General features: G+C 56.7%; 4 protein-coding genes across 8 annotated transcripts in view; 3 read left to right on the top strand and 1 right to left on the bottom strand.

Moving 5' to 3' along the window:
- CORO1C (coronin 1C) overlaps window positions 1–8,405 on the top strand; it is a 40,547-nt gene extending 32,142 nt beyond the window's left edge. For all 4 annotated transcript variants that reach the window (XM_080354958.1, XM_080354960.1, XM_080354959.1 and 1 more), the window contains exons 4-11: window positions 157–286; window positions 1,754–1,935; window positions 2,511–2,630; window positions 3,213–3,317; window positions 4,457–4,602; window positions 4,969–5,026; window positions 5,118–5,363; window positions 5,866–8,405. In XM_080354958.1, coding sequence (XP_080211084.1) covers window positions 157–286; window positions 1,754–1,935; window positions 2,511–2,630; window positions 3,213–3,317; window positions 4,457–4,602; window positions 4,969–5,026; window positions 5,118–5,363; window positions 5,866–5,985 — 1,107 coding nt within the window. In that variant the 3' untranslated portion in view covers window positions 5,986–8,405. The remainder of the gene's footprint in view (window positions 1–156; window positions 287–1,753; window positions 1,936–2,510; window positions 2,631–3,212; window positions 3,318–4,456; window positions 4,603–4,968; window positions 5,027–5,117; window positions 5,364–5,865) is intronic.
- A 1,306-nt stretch (window positions 8,406–9,711) lies between these two features.
- Window positions 9,712–12,270, top strand: SELPLG (selectin P ligand). Its single transcript, XM_080355570.1, has 2 exons — window positions 9,712–9,805; window positions 10,916–12,270. The coding sequence occupies exon 2, from the start codon at window positions 10,921–10,923 to the stop codon at window positions 12,151–12,153; it is 1,233 nt and encodes a 410-aa protein (XP_080211696.1). The 5' UTR covers window positions 9,712–9,805; window positions 10,916–10,920; the 3' UTR covers window positions 12,154–12,270.
- Window positions 12,271–17,386: 5,116 nt separating this feature from the next.
- Window positions 17,387–18,778, top strand: TMEM119 (transmembrane protein 119). The gene has a single exon (XM_080355210.1). It carries the CDS (start codon window positions 17,604–17,606, stop codon window positions 18,348–18,350), a length of 747 nt encoding a protein of 248 aa, XP_080211336.1. The 5' UTR covers window positions 17,387–17,603; the 3' UTR covers window positions 18,351–18,778.
- Window positions 18,779–20,527: 1,749 nt separating this feature from the next.
- Window positions 20,528–22,789, bottom strand: ISCU (iron-sulfur cluster assembly enzyme). 2 transcript variants are annotated; one of them, XM_080355179.1, is made up of 5 exons: window positions 22,472–22,773; window positions 22,285–22,398; window positions 21,951–22,061; window positions 21,425–21,503; window positions 20,528–21,053 (listed from the first exon to the last, which is right to left on the bottom strand). In XM_080355179.1, the coding sequence occupies exons 1-5, from the start codon at window positions 22,727–22,729 to the stop codon at window positions 20,956–20,958; spliced, it is 660 nt and encodes a 219-aa protein (XP_080211305.1). In that variant the 5' UTR covers window positions 22,730–22,773; the 3' UTR covers window positions 20,528–20,955. The 2 variants fall into 2 exon arrangements, with proteins under 2 accessions (XP_080211305.1, XP_080211306.1); XM_080355180.1 differs by lacking the exon at window positions 22,285–22,398 and having other exon boundaries at window positions 22,472–22,789.
- Window positions 22,790–22,894: the final 105 nt, after the last annotated feature.

Genomic DNA, 22,894 nt, shown 5'->3' with positions numbered 1-22,894 from the left:
TTTATTGGTGTCCGGGAATGATTCTCTCCCCATTTCTCTCTTCCTGTTTATATCGAGAGGTGACAACTCAGCCTTGTGCTGTGGCGAAGCAAATGGGTCACACGCTTTTCTGCGGGGACGGCCCTTGGCTGACCCTCTTTCCTTTTCCCTTCCCAGGTGTGGCAGATTCCTGAGAATGGGCTCACGCTGTCCCTGACGGAGCCAGTGGTGGTGTTGGAAGGACATTCCAAGCGAGTCGGCATCGTGGCTTGGCACCCGACGGCGCGCAACGTGCTGCTCAGCGCAGGTACGGGGGCTGCCGGCATCTCCCGCGCGTTTCACTTGCACACTGGGTGTTTCGGAGAAGAGCTTGTTGACTCCTTTTCCTTCTTTCCCAGCTGCTTTGGGGCTGGTGAATCACAAGACTAATGGCAATAGGAACAGCGGGACACGTGGCTCACAGCCCCTGCCTTGGCTCGGCCTTTTCTTATCTTCGGTTTACAGGAACGAGGACCAGGAAATTGTCTGGAGGCATGAGTTACAGTGCTAAAATTGTTCCAGACTTTATTTGATCTGCAAGCTTCATCCGCTGATAACTGTTTACATCTGCACTCTCCTCATCCCGGTTTGCATATACTTTAAAAAAAAGGCTCAACTGTTTCTCCTTTCCGCTGATCCCCACAAGGTATCCCAAAGTCTGTTCCTTCCACGTGTTTTCATTTCCAGCATTTCCAAAACTGTCTCCTTGACTGGTACAGTCTGTGCAATGAGATTCTTTAGACCTCTGAAAAACAGTCACATCATTATGGAAAGCAAATGGATAAGTCATTATCCATTAGCACGGTCTGAGGCATTTACAGTGTGACTTTAAGGCTGGAGCCCAATAAAAGCAGCAAATCTGACTTGGTTTTGATCCGGTTTCTCCAAAAATGCTTGGACTTCCTGACCTTGTGGCACTTAATGTAACGAAAGTCAGTGTAAGAACATACCAAAGAGAAGGTGATGTTTTGTAGGTGTCTCCCTCAGGCTCCTGTGCTCACAGGCAGCATGTGTTTGTGTCCACACAGTCCGGCCAGGATTACTCCTGAGAAACACAGAGGAGAAGCGATGCTGTCAGGTCATTCCAGGGTTCCTCCTGGTGACAACAAATTGATTTGGGATGTCTTTGTGCCCTTTGGGAGTTTAAAGTGATTATCTTTTGCCTTGTTACATATTTTCACACCCGATCCTTAGGAGAAGTTGCTCAGTCACACATTGTGCTTTCCTTCCCTTACCTGGTCCCCCAGTCCTGTTCTTTATGTTGCTATCGTCTTATCTTGGGCTTTATTTTTGTCTTCTTGCTGTCTGGTCCTTGAACAAAACTACCCGGCCGAGAGCTGTATTAATAGTCCCTGTGGAAGTGCTGACCTCAGCTTTTACTGCCTGCCATTCTTTTTTCCCGTTGTTGTGCCGTTTCTCCTGCTGCCACTTTGCCTGTTTTCCATCCGTACTGCTTTGACTCGTTCTGCCACACATCCCCCTGACCCGAGAAGGCGATGACGGGCTGCCAGCCAGCGTTCTCACACACTGAGATACAAGAACATCGCCTCCTTGCCCTTGGCATCTCTTGCTCTGTATCCTGCAGTTGAACTAAGACCCAAGAGCTCCTGCACAAAGCTCCTGCCATAGCAGTGTCCACAGACCTCCATCTCCACCAGAACCTCCTGCTTTTCCTTCCTTTTTCCTTCTATATACACCAGTGCAGTGATTTTAGTGGTTTTTTCCCTACTTTTAGGTTGTGACAATGCAATCATCATCTGGAACGTGGGGACAGGTGAAGCCCTCATAAACTTGGATGACATGCACGTGGATATGATTTACAACGTGAGCTGGAATCGCAATGGCAGCCTAATCTGTACAGCTTCCAAAGACAAAAAAGTTCGAGTTATTGACCCCAGGAAACAAGAAATTGTTGCTGTAAGTTTGTGTGCTAATGAAAGAAGGAACTAGGTTTTACTGCAGCAGAGAGTTAGCAAGAGCTTATAGAGAAAGAACCTTTTTTGCTTTGTTTATACCATGTTTAGTGGGATTTTTCAAAGTGAGGACAAAATTACAGGAGGGATAGCAGCGCTTGAAGGATTTGTCTGGGTTTACTGGGATTAGTGTTTGAACTAGGATTTTAGGGCTCGCTTTTAAAACCTGCAGGAGTGTAATTCCACATCTAATCCTTTGGTATAATTACAGTTCCGAAGTTGTGTACGCAAAGTGGAGATTTAGCAGCCTGTGTATGTATGTTAGCTTGCAAAGAAGCCTTCCTCCAGCCTTGCGAGAGGCTGACAGGCAAAGCTGAAATGCGCCAGGAATGACCACTTCTTTTGTGGTTTAGTGATGGGTTTCTTCCTTCAAACATGGGGCATAGTTAGTTGGGTGTTGCTCCATGTACTCGGCATCCCAGCGTGTCCTGCTGGGGATTCTGTGCCACCAGAAGAGAAGCCACCACCGTGTTGGGCTCCGTGCTCCTTGCTCCTGGCTGACCTGTCCATCTCTTTCAGGAGAAAGAGAAAACCCACGAGGGAGCCCGGCCCATGCGAGCCATTTTCCTCGCCGATGGAAACATCTTCACAACCGGCTTCAGCCGCATGAGCGAACGGCAACTCGCCCTTTGGAATCCCGTAGGTTCCTGTCCCGTCACTGCTTTATTGTTGTAACTAATGTCCGTGGAGTTACCACCCTGGACCTGCAGTCACCTGCTAAATTGATAATTCATATACTTGAGCATATTCCAGTTCCTGCCCGCTCCTCCTGTGCCAGGAGGTATTGCTGTTATTTGGGCTGGATGTTGGCTCGGTAAAGGAAATGAGTTATTTTGTACTGATCCCATCTCAACCAGGAGCAGCTTCCTGGCTGGGGGAAGGTCCCTTCATTCTATACATTACACATACAGAGCAAGACAGCAGCAATCCAATCACACTGACACAAGACACTCACTAATGTGACTGTGTCATGCCTGTCCCTTGACTTTGTGAATTTTCTTGGGTTTTGCTTTTATTGCATTTTGGGATTAGAATGTCCTTGGGGAATGAATAAGCTTGTGAACATTTATAGCATTTGTTATTGTGACACACAGGTCCCTCAGGGCGGTGAAGACACCGCTGCATGTTCACTAGCTACAAAGAGCTGTTAATAATTCAGAACCTGTGTTAACATGAACTTTTCCAATTTCATTAACGTCCCTGGCACTTTTTTATTTCCAGAAAAACATGGAGGAGCCAATAGCCCTTCATGAGATGGACACCAGCAACGGGGTCCTGCTGCCATTCTACGATCCAGATACCAACATTATTTACTTGTGTGGCAAGGTAAAGAGAAGCTTTTGGAGTGACTGTTGAACAAATGGTGCCTGTGAAATGTTCCCCAAGTGTCCCCATGGAGAAAGGGAGAAACAGAAGTCAGCGCTACAGCGATGGTCCGAGCTGCAGGCAGATCAGGCTGCTCTGAAATGGGTTTGATCCTCACTCAGCCTGTGGGCTCTGCCCTGGGAAGGTCTGGTGTGTAACTGGGTGTTTCTTTGAGGTGGATTTACTCAGGTAAAGCTGCTCTTAATGCAACAAGTCCGATACCATCATCAAAACACCTCTTGTTGGTGTTGACCTGAGTGATTGTCTGTTCGTGTGGGAGGAAAGTACATTTTAGATGTTATCCTCCTTGTGCTTGAAAATGGTGGAGCATGCAGCAACACTTGCTGTAATTTAGCAGGGTTAAATAATAGAAAACTGGAATCATGTGCTCCTTTCCAAAAGCAATTTGTAGGCACTAAGTGCTCTGAAGTGCCCACTTCTGGTGCCGCAGCTTTGGAATTAGTACAAATAGGAGCCGAAGATAAGATGAACGAGTAATTACAAAGGAGGATCCATGCAAGTACATTCAAGAATCCCATCTTTGTAAACAGCTAATGGGAAATACTTGTTTTATAGCTGCTCCCTCGCCTGCTGTGTCAGAGATCCTAGTGTAGCAGCATTGCCAGGAACCAAAGAGAAATTGGTTTCTAGCTGTTCTGCCTGCCAGGGGCAGGAACTTTAGCTTTTTCACAAGGGCAGGTGTGCAAGTTGACATCCCCAGTCTTGAAGCATGAGCTCAGGTCGGTATAAAATACCACGGTATTTTAAAGAAGAGCACTTATCCCTGAGCAGCTGTTCAGGGGATGTAGGTGGGTCACAGGAGGGATCTACTTTGTGGTGGTTCTGCTGCCGTGGGGACAGTGAACGCAGCAGTGCGCTGTCTGATCGCGCCAGCGGGCGGATGAGACACATTTGAAGGGTAAACAATGGGTTTTAGCCTGAAAAGATAATCTGTAACATGTGCATTGCTCTGTAAAGGGGGGTTCTGGAAGGAAAGGCCCTGGGGTGAGAGCAAGGGCTGCCTGGCCTGGCGGGGAGCAGGCGTGTGGGCATGGGCAGCGCTGGCCCCTCCTGAGCGGTTCTCCTGTCGATTCTTGCAGGGTGACAGCAGCATCCGCTACTTTGAGATCACAGATGAATCCCCCTACGTTCACTACCTCAACACCTTCAGCAGCAAAGAGCCGCAGAGGGGCATGGGGTTCATGCCAAAGAGGGGCCTCGATGTCAACAAGTGTGAGATTGCCAGGTAGGGCTGCCGGGGGGTCACGTTGGCTTTGCAAAGCATCCCGTACAAGTTCAGCCATTTGGAAACGAAAAGTCCTCCTGTTGGAAAGACCTCTCTGCTGTTGTTTCTGCAGTTGGGACCTGTGACATGAAGTGATACTTGTGCTGGGCATAACGTGATATAACCTCAGAATACACTGGGCCTTAGGCTGAGTCTGTTATAAATCAGTGAGACCTAGCAGAATACGTTGTCTGGAGAAAACTTAGCGTCGGGTCGGTTACAGCATGCACTGTCAACGTATCGGTGATAAACATTTGGTGCCAAAACTGAACACAGTAGTCCAGGTGTCCACACATCTGAGTCCCACCTTTCCTTTTTCTTCTAAAGGTTCTTCAAGCTTCACGAGAGGAAGTGTGAGCCCATCATCATGACGGTTCCTCGAAAGGTGAGCGCTGCGTGTTGGTTCTGTGGTTTAAAGCCAGGTCATGTTTTCCAGCCCCAAAGCGTTTGACCAGTTCATCTCTTCTGGCTTGCAGTCGGACCTCTTCCAGGACGACCTGTACCCCGACACCGCTGGCCCGGAGGCAGCTCTGGAAGCAGAGGAGTGGTTTGAGGGGAAGAACGCCGATCCCCTCCTCATCTCCTTGAAGCACGGGTACATCCCTGGCAAGAACAGGGATCTCAAGGTGGTCAAGAAGAACATACTGGACAACAAGCCCGCAGCGAACAAGAAAAGTGATCTCATAAATGCTCCAAAGAAAGCAGCTGATGCCTCAAACACTGTGAGTAAAATTCAGAAGGTTTTGGGGATGGTGGCCCAAGATGTGATTACCAGGGTGCTGCATCTTCAGCAACAGCTGTAACAGAGCTCAAGCGTGGATGATTTGAGTACCTGGGATTGAATGCCAGGGGAGGTTCAGATGGGATCTTGGGAACAATTTCTTCCCCAAAGGGCTATGGGGCATTGGAACAGGCTGCCCAGGGCAGTGGTGGCATCACCATCCCTGGAGGGGTTGAACAGATGTGGAGATGATGTTCTCAGGTTCATGTGTTAACCCAGGGGTGGGTTAACGTTTGACTTGATGATCTTGAGGATCTTTTCCAACCAAAACTATTCTGTGGTTCTATATTGGCCCAGTATGTCGTTGCCGCTGGGGACACTGGTCTGTGCCCTGAGCGTCACCGTTCCCGCAGTGCCCGTGCTGGGTGCGCATTGGAGCAACCTTGGGCTTTGCAAACTGTCTGCGGAGCTCAAGCAAACCCACCTCTTGTCTTGTCTTCCAGCAAAACGAAGCCAAATTGGATGAGATTTTGAAAGAGCTGAAATCTATAAAAGACACGATCACCAACCAGGACGAGCGCATTTCCAAGCTGGAGCAGCAGATGGCCAAGATCGGGGACTGAGCGGGCGCAGCGCCGGCCCAGGCACATTCCAGTTTCCCCAGTTCGGCAAGCAGCAGCGTGCAGCATTCCAGTACGAGCTTTCCTGTTCTCCTAAATTCACGTCAACGAGAGCTGATGATTAAAAGCCAAGCTTTTTAGTGATTTTTTTTTTTTCCCTGATGTTTTAATGAATTTATGTGACTGTGTCAAACAAGTCAAGAAGAATAAGTGCTACTTTTACAGTATTTTTTTTCCAGATGTTATGAATTCTTGAAAACAAATCCATTCTGACTTTTAATGTTGTGCCCAAATATCTTTTTCTAGATGTAGGGACCAATGCCACATTGTTCTTAACCATTTTTTAAAGTTGCCAAAAAAAAAAACCACACAAAAAAAAAAGTTGCTTTTTATTTTTCTTATTTGCCACTTTGCAGTATTTGTGTTTTAAATGGAAAGGGACAGCACTGCGTGTGTGTGCGTGCGTGCATGGTGGGTGTTTATACTGTTCTCTGAACAAAACCGAAGCTATTTTGTACAAACCCTCGATTTCGAACAATCAGGTCGGTTTGCTTTGCAGTGTGGCCGCGGAGACCGTACGAGCTGCCTTTCCTGCCTCCCTAACGCGTCCTCACATGGCAGTTTAACAGTTCTGAGTAGGGTGATCCGTGCCACCAAACGCCTCTGCTTCTACACCCTGAAGAACTTTCAAACTCGCATCATGTTGCCGTTTTAAAATAGTCCTGCATTTTGGATGCCTCTCGCTGTGCCCAAACGGGCATGTTTTACTCGCCTTTTTGTTGGTTTTATTTTGAGGCAGGAGTTGCTGTTGTGCAGGAGATGTGTGTGTATCTGTGGGGGACACCGGAGTCCCCGGGGTGCCCGTTCCACGCGCGCGTTGCTGCACGTGCTGTTTCTGCACCACCGCGCTCTTCGGCTCATTGACTTTAAGAAAAGCTTTTAAAAATCCAATTCTCTGGCCCCTCACAAGTCCTGAAGTTAGGAATTTAGACCCTCCTTCCAAAGCAGCATCAGCAGTGCACGGGTGACTTTATCATGACGGGTCTCTGGAAATAAAATGCCTCCGTATTTTTTTTTAATCTGCATCATTCCTGCCTCTCCCACCCTGCTGGAAAACTTGGTAGGAAATTCCATGTTCCCGGATCAAACTGGTGACCTCCAGCCCTCCCGTCTTCGGAGCGGGAGGGACTGGGGAGGGTGGGTTTGAGGCCAGTTTGGGGAACTGGTTTCTCACCTGCTCCCTCAGGGAAGGGACCCCATGAGCTCATGGAATTTCTTGTTGGTGCCTCTGCTCAGCAAACTGCTGCTTGGGGGGGTCTCTCCTGCTCGGGGGGTCCCTGGGGCAGGGAGGGGTCGGTGCCACCGTCCCAGTACAGCCAGTCCCTCCAGTGCCAGGGGAACCTCAGCAACTGGTGTCCGGTTTAAAGCAGACAAAGGCACTGGGGGTCTGACAGCTGCTGCACTGCCTGTCCCAGCTGGGATCAAAGGGAGAATGTCCCTTCGGCCAGGCTGATCTGGTTTTTTGGCTCGTTTTGTTGTTTTTTGGTTTTTTTTTTTTCCATTAGGTTAGCTAGAAATCCTCAAATTCACCATTTTCCCAGTGTTTGCATGTTCAGAACCTTCAGGTTGAGGACTCTGTTCTGAGGGATGTCTGGGTGTGAAGGTGGAACCGCGATGGAGCTGGAGAGGCAGCAGGACGGGACAGAGGAGACAGCGGATGTGTTAGAGTTGTGTGGCGTGAAAGCTTCAGACAAGCGGGTTTTCTTTGTTCTGAGTGGCGAGCGCAGGAGGGCCGAGCGTCCACATCCTGTGCTTGTGGCCATTGACGCTGGATTTACGGTCCAGACGCTCTGCGTTATTTGAATGTTCGGTGACGTTTTTGTATTGCAGTAAATGGCTGAGATGATGTGTATTTTTATTTTAATTTTTTTGTTTGTTTGTTTTTTAAAAAGCCACCAAACGCAATGCTCCTCCCAATGGTGATCTCTGTGCTGATTCGTATGTGCGACTTCAGAGTTGTGTGCTTGGGGACCTTTTCTTGTTTTTCTAATTGGAGGGAAATAAGTTTTCTGAGACGCTGGATTGCAATGCCCAGAGATCGGTGTGTGGTAGACGGTCCGAGGAGGGCAGAGGAAAAGCCGCCCTGGTTTTTCATTTCTCGCCTGTATTTTATTTAAATGAACTGATGCCTAGCCAGGCTCAACCGGAGTCAGTGCCTGAAGCTTTTTGTAGCCGTGATATCCCAGAAGAGAATCAGCGAAGTCCTGAAAGATGCGCTCTTATAGAGCGGCCATAGTATCTGTCCAAAAAAATATTTGCTTCCATTTTCAAAAGATAAAAGTCATTGATTATAAACTTCCTCTGGTTTGCTCTTTCTTTGGCTCTCTGCGTCCTGAACCCACCGCTCCCCGTTAGCACCTGCGTTGAGGTTTTAGCAATAACCAGGTTATTAAATGATGGTGTTACCGTTACAGCCAGTGATGGAAATGCGAGTTAGTGGGTTGTGGCTGAGCATGGTCTGGTTTTGGGGACCCCCCACTTGTGTGTGTTCTGTCCCAGGGGAGCTGGGGCCCGTCCCTGGGGTCACACGTGGGATCACTGGTGATTTCCCTGCGGGTGAAGCCGGGAGTTTGGCTGGAGGTGGGACGTGTCAGGGTGTCTCGGGGTGACATGGTCTGCAGAGGGAGCAGCGCTGGCTGGAGCTGGCAATGTCGTTCTGCTTCTCCCCAGCTGAACCCCCTTCAAAGGCACAGGAAACTCTGCAGTGCTCAAAAGAGCCCGGGCTGGAAACGGCATCGCTGCGTTCCTGTCCAGGTTGGACATCCCCCTGCTCTCACCCTGCGTTTCCAACCACCTCTGGCTGCTCCCAGCACCCAGTGGGGCAGGGATGCTCTTCGCAGGGATCCCTGCCCCCCCTGCACGCCCCAGGGGATGCTCGTCCCTCCCCTGCAGCCCTGAACCTCATTTTCCATCTGTGTTTTTCCACGAGTGACCTGGGGCCGGCAGGAACCGGGACCTTCCTCCAGCCGCCAAGTCTGGGAAATTTCGGGAATGGTTGTGGTGAGTCCAGCCTGCACATGGGGGTTTTGCAGGGAGCCGGGGGGCTGTTTTGGCCCAGCAGCAGCTGCGGATGTGCTCTTGCAGCACCTTCCTGCGGCTGCACGTCGCTGGTGCCCTCGCTTGGGGTGGAGTGTTCCTAGCAGAGCCAACACCGGGACCCCCGAGCCCCCCCAGAGCTCCTGGGCTGCTGGCGGCTGTGCCGGGGCTGTGTGTGCGGGGACAAGGGCACTTGTGCGAGGGCTCTGCAGATGCAGGACCTCAACCTCCTCCTCCTCCTGCGCAAAGGCCATTTCTCAGGGTTGGAGTTCATCTATGTCCCCTCTTGGGGCACCACAACCCCCCAGTCCCATTCATCCCCACACCATGCCCACGGGGGCTGGCAGCACTGGCACCAGCTTTGCCATCACTTCTGCTTTCGGGGCGGCGTGAGCCCCAACACATAGCTCAGCTAGGGGCTCCCACAGGGCGCCTGGCACACCGAGGAGGGGCGAGAGGCCCCTTTTTGGGGTGCACCCCACATCCCAGCCCCCCGGCTGGTGGGTGCACACATCCCCTGGCCCTGGCGCCCGGTGTGACGTCCTTCCCCGAAACCACAGCCGCTCTTCCGCGCCCGCCTTTCCGTCCCCGCCCGGGCGGAGGGCGGCCCGCGATGCCCTGCGGCTTTCGGCAGTTCCCCGGCCCCGGGGCTGCCCTCACGCTCCTGTCCCTCCCCACTGATCACACCGGTGCTGCAGCTCGGGGTGCCGGGTGTCCCCCAGCACAGGTGAGTCCAGGGGCTCAGCCACAGAGATGCTGTGGGTGCAAAGGGGATGCTCGGGGTCCCTTTGGTGTATGCATGGGTCCCCGGGGGAGTCACCCTACGTGCAGCGCTGGTCCCTGGGGTGTTTTGGAGGCGGGTCGGTACTTTAGGGATGTAGAGCCCCCTGGGGATTCTCGGTGCTGGGGGATTTGGCGTTGGGACGCTGTTGGGTGCGGTGCTGCAGGGACCTCGCTGACCTCCACCCACCAGGGCGATCGAGGAGGGCGTTGTTGGTTGAAGAAATGGAATGGGGGGGATTTGGGGTGGGTTTTCTTCTCCTCCCACTTCAGCACAGACATGCAGGCACATGGTGGCTTTGGCCCAGGAGCCCCACACCAGGCTGGCTGGTGGAGGGGAGGACGGGCAGCTGGGGAGGGGGTTAATGGAAACGTGTGCGATATCCCTGTGGTTTCAATTCTGCACAGGGAGTCATCCTGCAACTGCCCGTCCCGTACCAGCTGCCTCCATCACGGCTCGTTTCCCATTTCCAGACACTCCACTTCCTTTTCAAAACTTTCTCCTCGAGCAGAGCCGGTGGGTCGAGTCCCGCAGGTGGAGGCTCGGGGCTGGGGGAGGGGCGTGATCGCATCCTCCAGCCCCTCAAACCCGGGGCCCCTCTCCGGGAGGGGAGGCAGATGATTCACCCGTGTGCGATCCCTCCTTGGGGCAATTTCCAGTCTCAGTGCTTAAACGGGGCCAATAAGAAAGATGGGGACAGATTTTCAGCAGGGCTTGTTGTGATAGGACAAGGGGTGATGATTTTAGACTAAAGGAGGGAGATTCAGGCTGGACACAAGGAAGAAATTGTTGTGCCTGAGGGTGGTGAGAGCCTGGCCCAGGTTGGCCAGAGAGGTGGTGGATGAACCATCCCTGGAGACATCCCAGGCCAGGCTGGACGGGGCTCTGAGCAACCTGAGCTGGTGCAGATGTCCCCGTCATGGCAGGGTTGGGCTGGATGAGTTCTGAAGGTCCCTTCAACCCAAACTGTTCTGTGATGCTATGAACAATGGAGCTCAGCATCCTCCCGCAGGGAGCGGGACCCCCATTTCACCTCTCCCCTCTGTCCCCCCACAGGTGCCATGGTGCGGGGCCAGGCTGTGCTGGTGCTGCTGGTGCTGAGCAGCCTGCGGGTGTGTGGGGCTGAGCCCCCTCCGGGGCCGCCCCAGGGCCTGCAGTGCGTCTGGGGGGTGGCCAGGCAGGAGCGGGCTGAGCCCCCCCGGCTCTCCCGCAGCAGGAGGGACGATGGGGGGCAGCAGCCCGGCACCGCCACACCGGGGCACGACCCACCTGCCACTGCCATGCCCAAGGATATCGAGACCGATTCCCTTGAGCCCGACCCGCTGCTGGGCTCTGTGCCACCCCCCGGCACCAACGCCAGCCTGCACCAGGCACCCGCGGTGACAACCACGACCGATCCGCTGGATGAGACCGATTCTCCTGAGCCCGACCTGCTGCTGAGCTCAGCACCCAGCACCAATGCCAGCCTGCACTGGGCTCTCATGGTGCCAACCACAGCTGATCCACAGGATGAGACCGATTCTCCTGAGCCTGACCTAATGCTGAGCTCAGCACCAGCACCCAGCACCAATGCCAGCCTGCACTGGGCACATGTTGTGCCAAGCACAGCTGATCCCCTGGACGAGACCGATTCTCCTGAGCCTGACCTAATGCTGAGCTCAGCACCAGCACCCAGCACCAACACCAGCCTGTACCGGGCTCTCATGGTGCCAACCACAGCTGATCCACAGGACGAGACAGATTCTCCTGACCCCGACCTGCTGCTGGGCTCTGTGCCACCGGCAGAGCCCGCCACACCGGCAGCACCCCAAAAGAGCGTCACCACTGTCCCCAGCAGGCTCACATCACCCGGTGAGGACGGGACCATGGCCGGCAGCACGGACAGCAGCTCCTCGGTGACCCCATCAGCTCCCGTCCCCGCCACGGGTTCCAAGAAAGCCAGGGCTCCCTCCGGCCCGACACATTCAGCCCCTTGGGACACGGAGCCCTGGGAGCCCAGCCGGGTGGTGGGCAAGTGCCTGTTGGCCATCCTGCTGCTGGGGCTGGTGGCCGCCATCTTCCTGCTGAGCACAGGGGTGCTGGGGGCCGTGCTGTGGCGGCGGGCGCGGACGGCCGAGCGCCGGCTCAGCCACACCGAGATGGTTTGCATCTCCTCCCTGCTGCCCGATGGTGAGGTGGCCGCCAACGGCCCCCGGCCTGGCCCGGCCCGCCGGCCAAAGCTGCTGCTCGACGGCGGCTCCGAAGCCGACGGGGACAACCTGACGCTCAGCAGCTTCTTGCCAGAGCACACCTGAGCCTGGGGACAGCGTCCTGCATCCCAGTGCATCAGAGGAGGTGGTGCCTGGTCTCTTGTGCTGCCACGCGTGGTCAGGGGACCGCCCCGTCCCCTTGGGTTTGTGATTTACCCTGGACTGGTGTGGCGGGGAGCTGCTCCCCCAGTGAGTTCAGCCCCCGAGCCAACCCCATTAAAGTGTTACTGGACATGGCGGGTTACTTGGACATGGTGGTCTCTGCCTGGTGGGGACAGTGCCCAGCTCCCTGGTCCCCTCCACTGCCTGCCCACATCCTCCTGCCAAAATTTCACTTCTCCATCCTCCTCCCCAGCCCCCCGAGGGGAGGCAGAAATGAAACCCATGGCCACCCCTCCCCGGGAAGGGGATACGATCAGACCCTGGAGTTGGGGACCGCAGCCCCTGGGACCCCTCCCCACGTGGGGCTGGCCTGGTGCCACGCTGTGGCAGCGGAAAGGGTGGCGGCGCCGGGGCGGAAATGCCGGGGGGAGACAGGGACGGGTGTGCTCGTGGCGTAACGTGTTCCTGTCCTGTGGTTGCAGCGAGGCGAGGGGACGACTCCGGTACCGTCACTGCCCCTCGGCATGGTCCTGTGCGCTGCCGTGCTCATCCCCGGTGAGCAAATGGTGGTCACAGGCTCTTGGCTTCACAGAGTGACCTCCCAGGCTGTCCCTGCTGGGTTTTGGTGGGGACAGGAGGGACAGGGACAGCAAAGCCATGAGTGGTCACCCAGGGTCCCACCATCCTGCCTGTACCTGTGCAGGTATTGGTCACCCCTTGAGCCACCAGCTCGACCCCTTCCCTGTGCTTCGTCCTGGGGGAGCCACCCGAGGGAGCAGAAGTGGCCCAGGACTGTCCCTGCCCTGGCAGGCTCAGTGTCCCCGCATTCCCATCCCTGCAGCCTCATCCCTGCAGTGACGAGGCTCAGCGTCCCCATCCCGGTGTCCCTATCCCTGCCTTGCCAGGTTCAGCATCCCAGTCCCCATGTCCCCGTCCCCACCCCACTGAGCAGCTCGTGCCACCCTCAGCATTCGCAGTGCACGCTTGGGCAGTGAAGTGTTTCGGCACATGCTTGAGGCATCGCTGTGCCGCCCCATCCCTGGGTGTGCAGCCACCTCGAAAGCCACTTTTGGGGACAACTGTCCCACGGGGATGCAGCAGCGTCACAGCTCATCTGCGCCCCGGCCCCCAGCCCCGCTGCGTGTTTACATTCGCGCTGAGCTTCGGATATTTTCCATCTGGAGCTGCGCAGCTTTGCTCCCTCCTGCAAATGTAAATGTTTATGGTGAGTCAGCGCGGGCGAGGGGATCTGCAGCTGGCGGTGGTGGCCGGTCCCTGGATGGGACACCCTGGCCGCAGGCTCCTGAGTGATGCCACCCTGCTCTGTCCCCATGCAGCTGCAGAGCAGATGTTGGCACCCGGCTGTGCCAAAAAAGCAGCCGTGGGAGCTCATGGCTCCACCATAATGGGCACAGAGGTTGATGTGTCCCTGGGCTGGTGGGGCCAGGCTGGGGACTGGGAGCCCACGGAGGCCGCTGTCACCCCCAGCCCTTTCTCCCGGAGCCTCATCCAGCCTCCAGCCCAGGCAAGGGTGACGCTAGTGGGTCCCGAGGAGGCGGATGGGTGCCGGTCAGAGCGATTGCTCCTGCTCTCAACCAGCCCTGTCCTCACATCCATCGCTCTGGGAGCCCAGCGAGCAGCAGGATAAACTTTCCTCCACCACCACAGCCCGAGGCGGCTGCCAGGAGCCAGGAATCGCCCTATTTGGCATCGTCAGCAGGTCCTGTCGAGCTGCCATCGCCCAGCTCACAGCGCAGGAATCTGCAGGAAGCCAGGACAGTGTCACAGCAGCATCCGCGGGGCTTCTCACCTCGGCAAACCCCTGCTGTGCCACGCACAGGGCTGCGTGTGACACGGTGCTGTGACACGATGCTGTGCATGACGCTGTGCATGCCGCGGAGCAGCTCCGCAGGATCAGTCCCTCCCTGGGTATTTCGCTGGCACAGCAAAGTGCAGCCCAGTGAAGCAAATTACAAGCAGAGCAGAGCCGAAATGTCTCAAATTGCAGGTTAACGCCGGCTGGTTGTGCTGCGGAGCCCAGCCTGGCGGGTCCCCACGTTCCAGCCGCCCCAAATTACAAAGCGGGGCGCAGGCGATGCTGCCCTGCCCAGTGCCGAGGGGCCCAGCCCTCCCCAGCCGCAGGCAAAAACGGCATCGTAATGGCCGGGGTGCGCTGGCACCGGGGCCGCCTGTCCCCCTCCACCTCCGTGCCGGGGAGAGCCCAGGGCAGGGATGGGGACCATGGATGGGGTACGGGGACCCTGGCTGGGGAAAGTTGGGGGCTCTGGACAAAAATAAATGGTGATCCTGACAAGGAGGGATGGGGACTCTGGACAAGGAAGGATGGGGACCCTGGACAAAAAGAACTGGGGATCCTGAACAAGGAGAGATGGGGACCCTGGACAAGGAGGCTCAGCCCAGCATCACCATTGCTGGGTGCATGATGGGGAATTGCAGCCCCATCCTGGTCCGGGCTGTGGCAGGGAGCCCGAATGTCACTGTCACCCCTCCGGGCTGGCCTGGCTCAGCAGCACAGCCACCCCCACACCCCCCAGTCTCCCCTCACCTTTCCCCCTTCCCCTCTAAGGTTTCAGCACTGATCACTTAAGGCCAGGAAAAGCCGCCCCAGCAGCTGCACGGAGCCACCAGCTGCAGACAGACAGACGGACCCGTTATTTCTGGGAGCCACGATTACATTTGGCGACGCCGGGAGAAACCCAAGCGGCAATGGATCCCCTCCGACTGCCCAGTGGTGACCAGGACGGGCCCCCTCGCCCCCAGCCCCAGGGTGGTCGCAGTCCCCAGGGGCCAGCGATGGTTTTTTGGAGGGGGATGTGGCCAGGTCCCCGGGGAGGCGTGCGGAGGCGAATAGCAAGAGGATGAGGTCACCGGTGGCTGCAGCCTCTTGAGCAACTTCAGGCGGGGGGACCAAGGGGGGCGGGCACAGCGCTGCTGAGCTGGGGTCCCCATGGACCTGCACCCCGAGGCAGATCTGCCTGTGCCAGAGCATTTCACGGTTGAACCAGTGTCCTGAAATCAACAGGGGTTCCCGAGCTCTGTCTGCCCCTGTGCCACACTGCCAGCCCCCAATAACACTGGGGCATTAAGCCCAACACCCTCCCTGTCCCCCCACTCGGTGGCCGTGTCTCCCCAGCTCCTGCCTGCACGCCGGCACAGTTTGGGCTTTAGGGCTGGCGTGGGGGCAGGATCAGGCCCTGGGCTGGGGTGCGGGGGCCCAGGCACACAGTGAGAGGCATCTGAGTGGGCGCTCCTGGCACAGCATCGTTTTGGGGGTGCCAGCACCCTTGTCCCACCATAGCAGCTCAGCCACGTGGCCTTGGGATGGAGTTTTACCTCTGTACTCATGAGCAAAAACCACCTTTGCAACAGACCCCCCTGCTTCCCCACTTGTACCCCAAAAGGTGCCCCCTCCCAGCAGTGCCACTGGGTGATGGGGGGCACCAGGGCTCCCCCTTTGCTGGCAGGGCAAGAGGCCAGGCAGCCCCCAGCCGGGTTTGGCTGGGAGGGGGCCCCTCACCGACCGCCCGCGCTCCCTCCCCAAACCAGCCCTAATGAGAACAAGCTGGTCCCGGCTGCGGCGCAGGAGGAGGAGGAGGAGAAGGAGGAGGAGGCTCCATCCCGTCAGGCAGCAGAAAGGGGCGCGAGGAGGCGAGGTGTGCGGGACAGACCCCATCCTCCCGCCGACGCGGCGGCTGCGGGCGAGGTGAGGATCCCCCTGGTTTTGGGGTGGCTCAGGGTGCCCCACGGCTGGGGTGCCGTGGCGAGGGCTGGGCACAGTCCCCGCAGAGGGACGTGGGTTGGTCTGGAGGATGCTGTGGCTGGACAACATCAAAATTGTGACTTTCCAGAGCGTTTAGGGAGCAGAGGGGGTTCAGTTGTGTCCGGCCAAGCCGAGCAGGGATGGGATGTGGGGCCAAGGGCTGGTGATGGCTATAGGAACAGGCCCTTCTCTTGCCACAGATTTAGGCTTTGCTCGGCCTCTCTGTTGCCACAGCTGCTCACCATCTCAGCTCATTAACAGCAAATTAATGCCTTCGCCCCACCCGAGACCCTCTCCCTGCTGCAGCCGGAGAAGGTGGTGGAGGGGGATGTTACCATTATGGCAGCAAGCCCCCAGCCCGTGGCGGAGGCAATACCTGCGGTGAGCCGGGAGAGTCGGGGGTCCGTGGTCACCCCCCTGCCTCCACCGTCGTCTCTTTGCTCTGGTTTAATGCAAACCAGATTTTGCAGCCAGGAAGGAGCCTGGAAGCCAAATCCCACTGCTGGAGACCTTCTTAGTTTGGTTTGTTCTGGGGGGGAAAAATGGGAGGTAGGTTGGGATTTGGGGGGCCTGATCTCAGGGGAATTGTCCTGGGGGGTCCCTGTCCGTGGGCCTGCAGGGCTGGTTCGTGAGACTTTCCCGTGGGCCCGTGCCCAATGGCACTACGTGGCACAGACTGAACACTCTGTGTCCCCTGGGGAGCACGATGTGACATGTTGAGGACATTCGCACCCCACTCCTGAACCCCGCGGGGGTACTGAGCCCAGATGGGGGCTTGCCTTGGCTCATCGCTTCGTGTGGGGATGGGAGACACTTGTACCATGTCCCATAGTGTGCTGTGGGGCAGATCTAGCCCCAAAGAGCACGGCATGCGAAGGGACAGAGTTCCACCCTTCACTGGGGAAGCTCAGGCAGCTGGGAACCCCAGGACCCCCCCATTCACCCCACCCCAACTCTGGGGCTGCCCAGACAAAGGCTCTGGGGGTCCCGCACCCCGTCCCGGCACTGGGGTGAAATCCAGCCGCCGGCCTATTTTTAGCCGCGCTCAAGCTGGGAATTGTCTGTAACGGTCTGTGCCGGGACAAACGGTTGGGAAATGCCGCTCGCGCCGGCGGCCGGCTCCGCCGCAGCATCGCCTGTGTCAAAGTTTCCACTTGGAAACCTCAGTTTTTTCAGGAATTCTCTAATCAGCCAAACGGCCGCTGTCTGAAGCCGGTTGTTGGCAGCGGCCCCGGTCCCCTCGCCGCGCACGCAGCGTCCCCCAGGCTTGAGCAACTTGATTCAGCTGCTTTCCATCTGTTTTTGTGGCACGCCGTTGCAAAACAAACACCGACCCTTGCTCGGTGTCAGGGCAGGGAAACTGGAGCTGAGTTTTTTCCTTATATTTTTTCTGGGTTTTTTTGCTTTTCTTAAGGAAATTCAACCAGGTGAGTGAATGAGTGGCCGAGCTCAGTGTCGGTGGTTTGACGCTCGTGCCTTGGTGCCGGAGCCACATGTGAGGCTCAGGTGGGTGCATTGAGGGGCTTCACATGGGGCAGGCTCAGGGATCTCACTCCAGGGGGGTGTTAATATTTTGTCCCCTTCTCTGCACCCCGCAGGAGCTCTGGGGGAGATGGCGGCAACACCAGCGATGGCTGCAACACCGGCGATGGCTGCATGGCTCCTGCTGCTGCTGGTGGCAGCCCCGGTGCTGGCGGCAGCGCCCCGGCATGCTGCGGTGCTGCCCGACATTGGGGGCAGCGGGGACGCCGAGGAGGTCTCAGCTGAGCCACCCGCCCGCTATGTGACACCAGGGACCGGCCCGACGCTGGGGGAAGCGGCGGGGACCACGGTGACCAACAGCTCGGCGCCGGGTGGAGTGTTGGACGGGCTGGTGGACTTCTTCAAGGAATACATGCTGCTGGTGGTGGTGGTGGGCTCGCTGGCCTTCGTCCTCCTCTTCATCGTCTGCGCCGCCGTCATCGTGCGGCAGAAGCACAAGGCATCCGCCTACTACCCCTCCTCCTTCCCCAAGAAGAAGTACGTGGACGAGCGGGACAAGGTGGGGGGGCCCCGGGCTTTCGATGAGGTGCCGGACGGAGCCCCCGGTGGCGGGGAGCCCGTGGCCATCGGCCGGCAGCTGGAGGCTGATATCCGCGCTGCCGCCCACAACCTCAGATCACCCCCCAAGGCTGGGGAGCAGAAACCCCCCCGTGAGGAGGAGGAGGAGGAAGGAAGCAAGAAGCTGGGTGATGAGCAACCTGTCGAGCCCTCTCCCCAGAATCCAGGTGCTGAGGAAGCAGCGGGTGCAAGAGGAGCAGGGAGTGAGGGCGACTCCAACGCAGCGCAGGATGGATCCCCAGACCCCCCCAGTGTCTAGGGCAGGGACGGGTCCCGGGTGAGCCCGAGGAGCCCCCAGCCTGGGGGGGACACGTGATGGACACGGTGGTTTTTGTTCCATACATACGTGGTGGCTCAAGGCAGCCCTGATAAAGCTCCCTCCTGCCCCCTCCGGGCCCCCCAACCCTTGCACCAGCAGGACGCTGTGGCAAAGCCATATTTTTTTGGCGGGTGGTGTTTTCGGCAGCACTGAAGTGCCATTATCTCCATCGCTCCTGCTGCCTGAGGGGCTTCCCCTGTCCCAGGCACTATGTGGGTGCAGCCCCCCTGCTCCGGCTCTGCCCCCGGTGCTGTGCCAGCAGCCCCCAACCTTGTCACACACCGCCAGCTTGCTCCTAAGTGTAATTTTACTAATTAGTGGCATCCCAGTCCCTGCCAGGCAGCTGCACCCTCTGGGCAGAGGCAGCCGAGGAGTGTGGGGAGTGGGACAGGGGCCTGATGTGACCCCAGCGCTGGCTCTGCTGGTGGCTGTGACACCGAGGGGACAGGATGGGATGAGCTTGGCTGAGGGGAGAAAGGAGGAGGATTCAGCAGAAAGACCCCATCCTGCCATTTTTCTGCCCCAAATCCACAACTCAAGGGCAGCCCAGAGCCCAGCCGGACTTTCGCCTTACTTTCTTAACCCCTTCAGCTCATAATAAAGGTATTTTCTCCGCAGATCTCCCCTCTGTGTGTTCCTGCAGCTTGTGGGGTACCCGAGGCACCATGCCTGCGCTGGTTTGTTCCTTCAGGGCCTTCCCCGGGTGTTGGGGTGCAGCTGGTTTCAGCTCCAGCCCCACGGAGTCCAGCTGTCCCCTGCACGCGGTGACGTTTTTCTGCGTGGTGAAAGCCTGGGAGCTGCGGGACACGCTTATCGTTCACAAAACCTGTATGTCAATGCGCCATTTCTGGGAAACTTTTATCTCTCAGCCTGCAGCTGCTGCCGTGCGCCTCGGCACTGGGACACAGCTGTGCCCGGTGGGGACGGCAGCCAAACCTGCGACAGAAAGAGCCTTTTCTACCTCAAAAGCAACAGGCCCCCTCATCCCTGTCACCCCACATTTTGTCCCAGCCACGGGGCAGGTCAGGATGTGTCCCCCGCTGTCCCCGCGTGGGGACAACCCCTGGAAGAGCGTGTTGGCTTTAACTCCCTCTTGCATCTTGCCGAGGGACTTTTGCCAGCCCATTCTGCCCCAAAGCTGATGTGGGCGTCTGAAATTTCCCTGATATTTTAGCTGGGAAACGGCAGGACAGCTCCCAGGAGCGAGGCACGTTCCTTGCAGCAGGACACACAGCCTGAGATGCGGCACGGGCGGTGCCGCCGCATGAGCGATCCGGTGAGCGACAAACCACAGCGGCAACACGTGGCCTGCGCTGTGCTTAAAAATGTTGTGGACAGAAACATCATAACAAGCCGCTTATTTTTGAATGTGGTTTTTAATGTTTTAAAACGCCCTCGGTTGGAAAAAAGGCAAGTAGGGTTTCCTGGGTGGTTTAAAATCTAAGAGCAGGCAGTTTTTAAATGTGCTTTCTGTTTATTTTGGAAATCTGTGGAAATGCTCCCCTGGAAAAAAAGCGACCACCAGAAGGCAGAGGAGAGCAGGGTGGCCTGGAGCACAGACTGGGCCAGATCACCACAAAACATCTGTATTTCAAACACTCCTGTGTCCCCAGCTCCCGGGAGCCAGCCCAGGCTCAGCGTGCAAATCCTCAGGCAGGTGGACATCATTGATGTCTACAGCAAAGCTCAGCAGAACTGCACCCCCTGGGACCTTGGGGACATTGTCCTGAGGGGACAGACCTGCCCCCTGTACCCACACCCCAGGGGGATTTATTCTCTTTTTTAACAGAGCACTTGGCCAGCCCAATGCTTGAATTCTTACAGAAAATGCTCCAAAATTCAGATTGCTCCTCTAATGAGAGGTTAAAAAAAACCCCAAGTATTAGTGGTGACAGGATGTGAGCAGAAGGAGCTCTGAGCTTAAACAAAAAAATAAATCAAGTCTTAGTTGTGACAGGATGTGAGCAGAAGCGAGCTCTGTGCTTCCCGTAGGAGTGGCACCCAGTACCACCTGCTGTCACCAACTGGAGGCCCCGGAGCCACCAATTGGTCCCAGTCTCAGCTCCCCAGGGAGCAGGAACTTGCTCAGGTTGCGAAATGAAACTCTGACACAGCTGTGGTTTGTGGGCAGAGGCGCTGCCCCACGTTTGTACTGATACACAGACCCATCTGCAGTTCCTACATCAAGACCAAGGCAATATTTCCCGCTAAATTCTGTAAAATATTAGGCAAAATTATACATCTTTTCCCCCCCAAAAAAAGTGCAGCCCTTCCAGTACCGGAACAAGAGGATTTTCTCCCCAGAGAAAAGCCACCGAGCTCCATGCAGTTGTGCAGCCTTCACTGCGACGTTCCACACGCAGTCGTGACAGGACACGGGCTGGTGGAGCCCCCACATCCCCCTTGTGTGCACACCGGCAGCGACACGGGGCGCATAACTTGTGCGTATCTTACAGCTCCACGGAGTAGTGCGCAGGGTCCTACTAACAGCTACAATAATTGCACTGCGAATTTGAGTGGAATGAGAACAAGCTTTACAGTCAGTTTAGGCGTTGTTGGCTCTCTTCTCCGATTCCTGTTTATTCGGGTCCTGCTTCAACTTGTAATCAGCCAAGGCAGCCTTGATTGCGTCTTCAGCCAGCACTATGAACAAAAAACATATATTTCAAGGACAAGGAAGTGTTTTTTAGAACAAAAGATGCTATAGGAGCAAGACCAGCCGCTACAGACAGCACCAGAGTCTGAGAACTGTTGGCATCTTGGAAACAGAATCTCAGACTCTGAACTCTTATCAGTCTGCTGAGCTACAGAGAGTCCCAAAGTCAAAAGAGATCCAAAAACTCTTAAAGTAACCCCAAAATCTGAACATAGGCAAGTGTCTCTTGTGGGCCAGGATTAACTGTTCCTTGTGCAGAAACTTGATTTAGAAAATACCACTTGCGAGCATCTGCGCTTTTCCCAGAACTCTCCCTCTCCAGTACAAGTTGGTGTTTGAACTTCCAGTTGTTACTCACTCGAGCAGTGCAGTTTGACGGGGGGAAGGCAGAGCTCTTTGGCGATATCCGTGTTCTTGATTTGCAACGCTTCATCAACCTGAAATGCAGTTATTGTGTGGTCACAGGTTGGGTGAGGGACAAACCCAGCTATAAAGTGTTTCCTGTCAGAGCTTTAATGCTCCAGAGCCAACAGAATCCACAGGGAAGAACATCTCAGCTGCCAGGGACAGCAAAGGATGGTGGAATTAGGGAACGCTTCAGACTGCGCAGTGGTGGGGATGAAGCAAAGCGCAACCGGTGCCACAGACTAAGTGCCACTGCGGGGATTGTTCTACCTTTTATCATAAACACAAACACATTTATTGTCTGGCAGAAAAAGAGTATATATAACATAAAGGCACTCCATAACCAAACTTTCTTTCAGAACACATTGCGCCAGCCAGCGCTGGGATTCCTTGGCTACTGTTTCCTACGCGGTCCCAATGGGGAACGCAGTGGGGTTTGACGCTCAAAGCCAACTGTGGCGGCCCCTCCACGCCCTTACCGTTTTCCCTTTCACCCACTCCGTCGCCAGTGAGCTCGAGGCGATCGCCGACCCGCAGCCAAAGGTTTTGAAACGGGCATCGACGATTCTCCCGTTCTCATCCACTTCCACCTGCGAGAGCACCGGTGACACCTCAGGGACCCGCTCGGCGCCTCGGAGCCGCCTGCTCAGGCCTCGAGCAGAGGGGCCGGCCCCGGGCACGGGGATGGGCCCTGTCGGGGACACTTCATGGCCGGGGGTGCGGGGAGGCCGCTGAGGGGAAGGGGAAGGTTTGGGCCTCGCAGCAGCCCCAAGCGATCCCCGCCTCCGGCTGTCAGCGGGTCCCCAAGGTCACCTGCAGCTTCATGACGTCGCCGCAGGCCGGAGCCCCCACCAGGCCCGTCCCCACGTTCTTGGCGTTGCGGTCCAGCGAGCCGACGTTGCGCGGGTTCTCGTAGTGATCCACCACCTGCCGGGCCACCGCGTCACCCACAGCCCGTGCGGCATGGCCCCGCGTCCCCCCGCCTCCCCTCGCCCCTTACCTTCTTGTGGTAGCCCAGCCTGGCGGCGGCCGCCGCCTCCCCCCGCCCGGGCCGCAGCAGCAGCGCCGCCCCCGCCGCCCGCAGCGCCGCCATCTTGAACCCTGAGGGGGCGGGGGGCGCCGCGCCTCCCTTTATAACCTCGCACGGGAAGGCCACGCCCCCGACCACGCCCCCCCGCTGCCTCAGGGCTGGCGCCGCCGGGCGCCCGTATTTAACGCGAGCGCGGCGGGGGGCGCTGGAGGTCGTTTGGGTGACCATACTGTTGGTAAAACAATCAACAAACGCCGTTTTCAATCACAACCCCGATGTTGTCGCGACGCCGTTTCTATCGTGACAACGTGCTGGCCACGGCGGCCACACTCAATATGGCGGACGGAACGCGCCTCGCACGTGCCGGCCCTCCTCAGAGGCCCCTGACAGGCC

This window comes from Nesoenas mayeri (genome assembly GCF_963082525.1).
Source record: "Nesoenas mayeri genome assembly, chromosome: 17".
NCBI lineage: Eukaryota > Metazoa > Chordata > Aves > Columbiformes > Columbidae > Nesoenas > Nesoenas mayeri.
The sequence above is the reverse complement of the archived record's forward strand: the minus strand, read 5'-3'. Positions and strand labels throughout refer to the sequence as shown.

Bases quoted from the DNA above. Each gene is read 5' to 3' on its own strand.
- SELPLG (XM_080355570.1), top strand. From the start codon at position 10,921: ATGGTGCGGGGCCAGGCTGTGCTGGTGCTGCTGGTGCTGAGCAGCCTG.
- TMEM119 (XM_080355210.1), top strand. From the start codon at position 17,604: ATGGCGGCAACACCAGCGATGGCTGCAACACCGGCGATGGCTGCATGG.
- ISCU (XM_080355179.1), bottom strand. From the start codon at position 22,729: ATGGTCACCCAAACGACCTCCAGCGCCCCCCGCCGCGCTCGCGTTAAA. The intron at 21,504-21,950 runs GTAAGGGCGTGG...ACTGCATTTCAG, and splicing joins AGTGGGTGAAAGGGAAAACG to GTTGATGAAGCGTTGCAAAT. The intron at 21,054-21,424 runs GTGAGTAACAAC...TTTTGTTCATAG, and splicing joins CGTCAAACTGCACTGCTCGA to TGCTGGCTGAAGACGCAATC.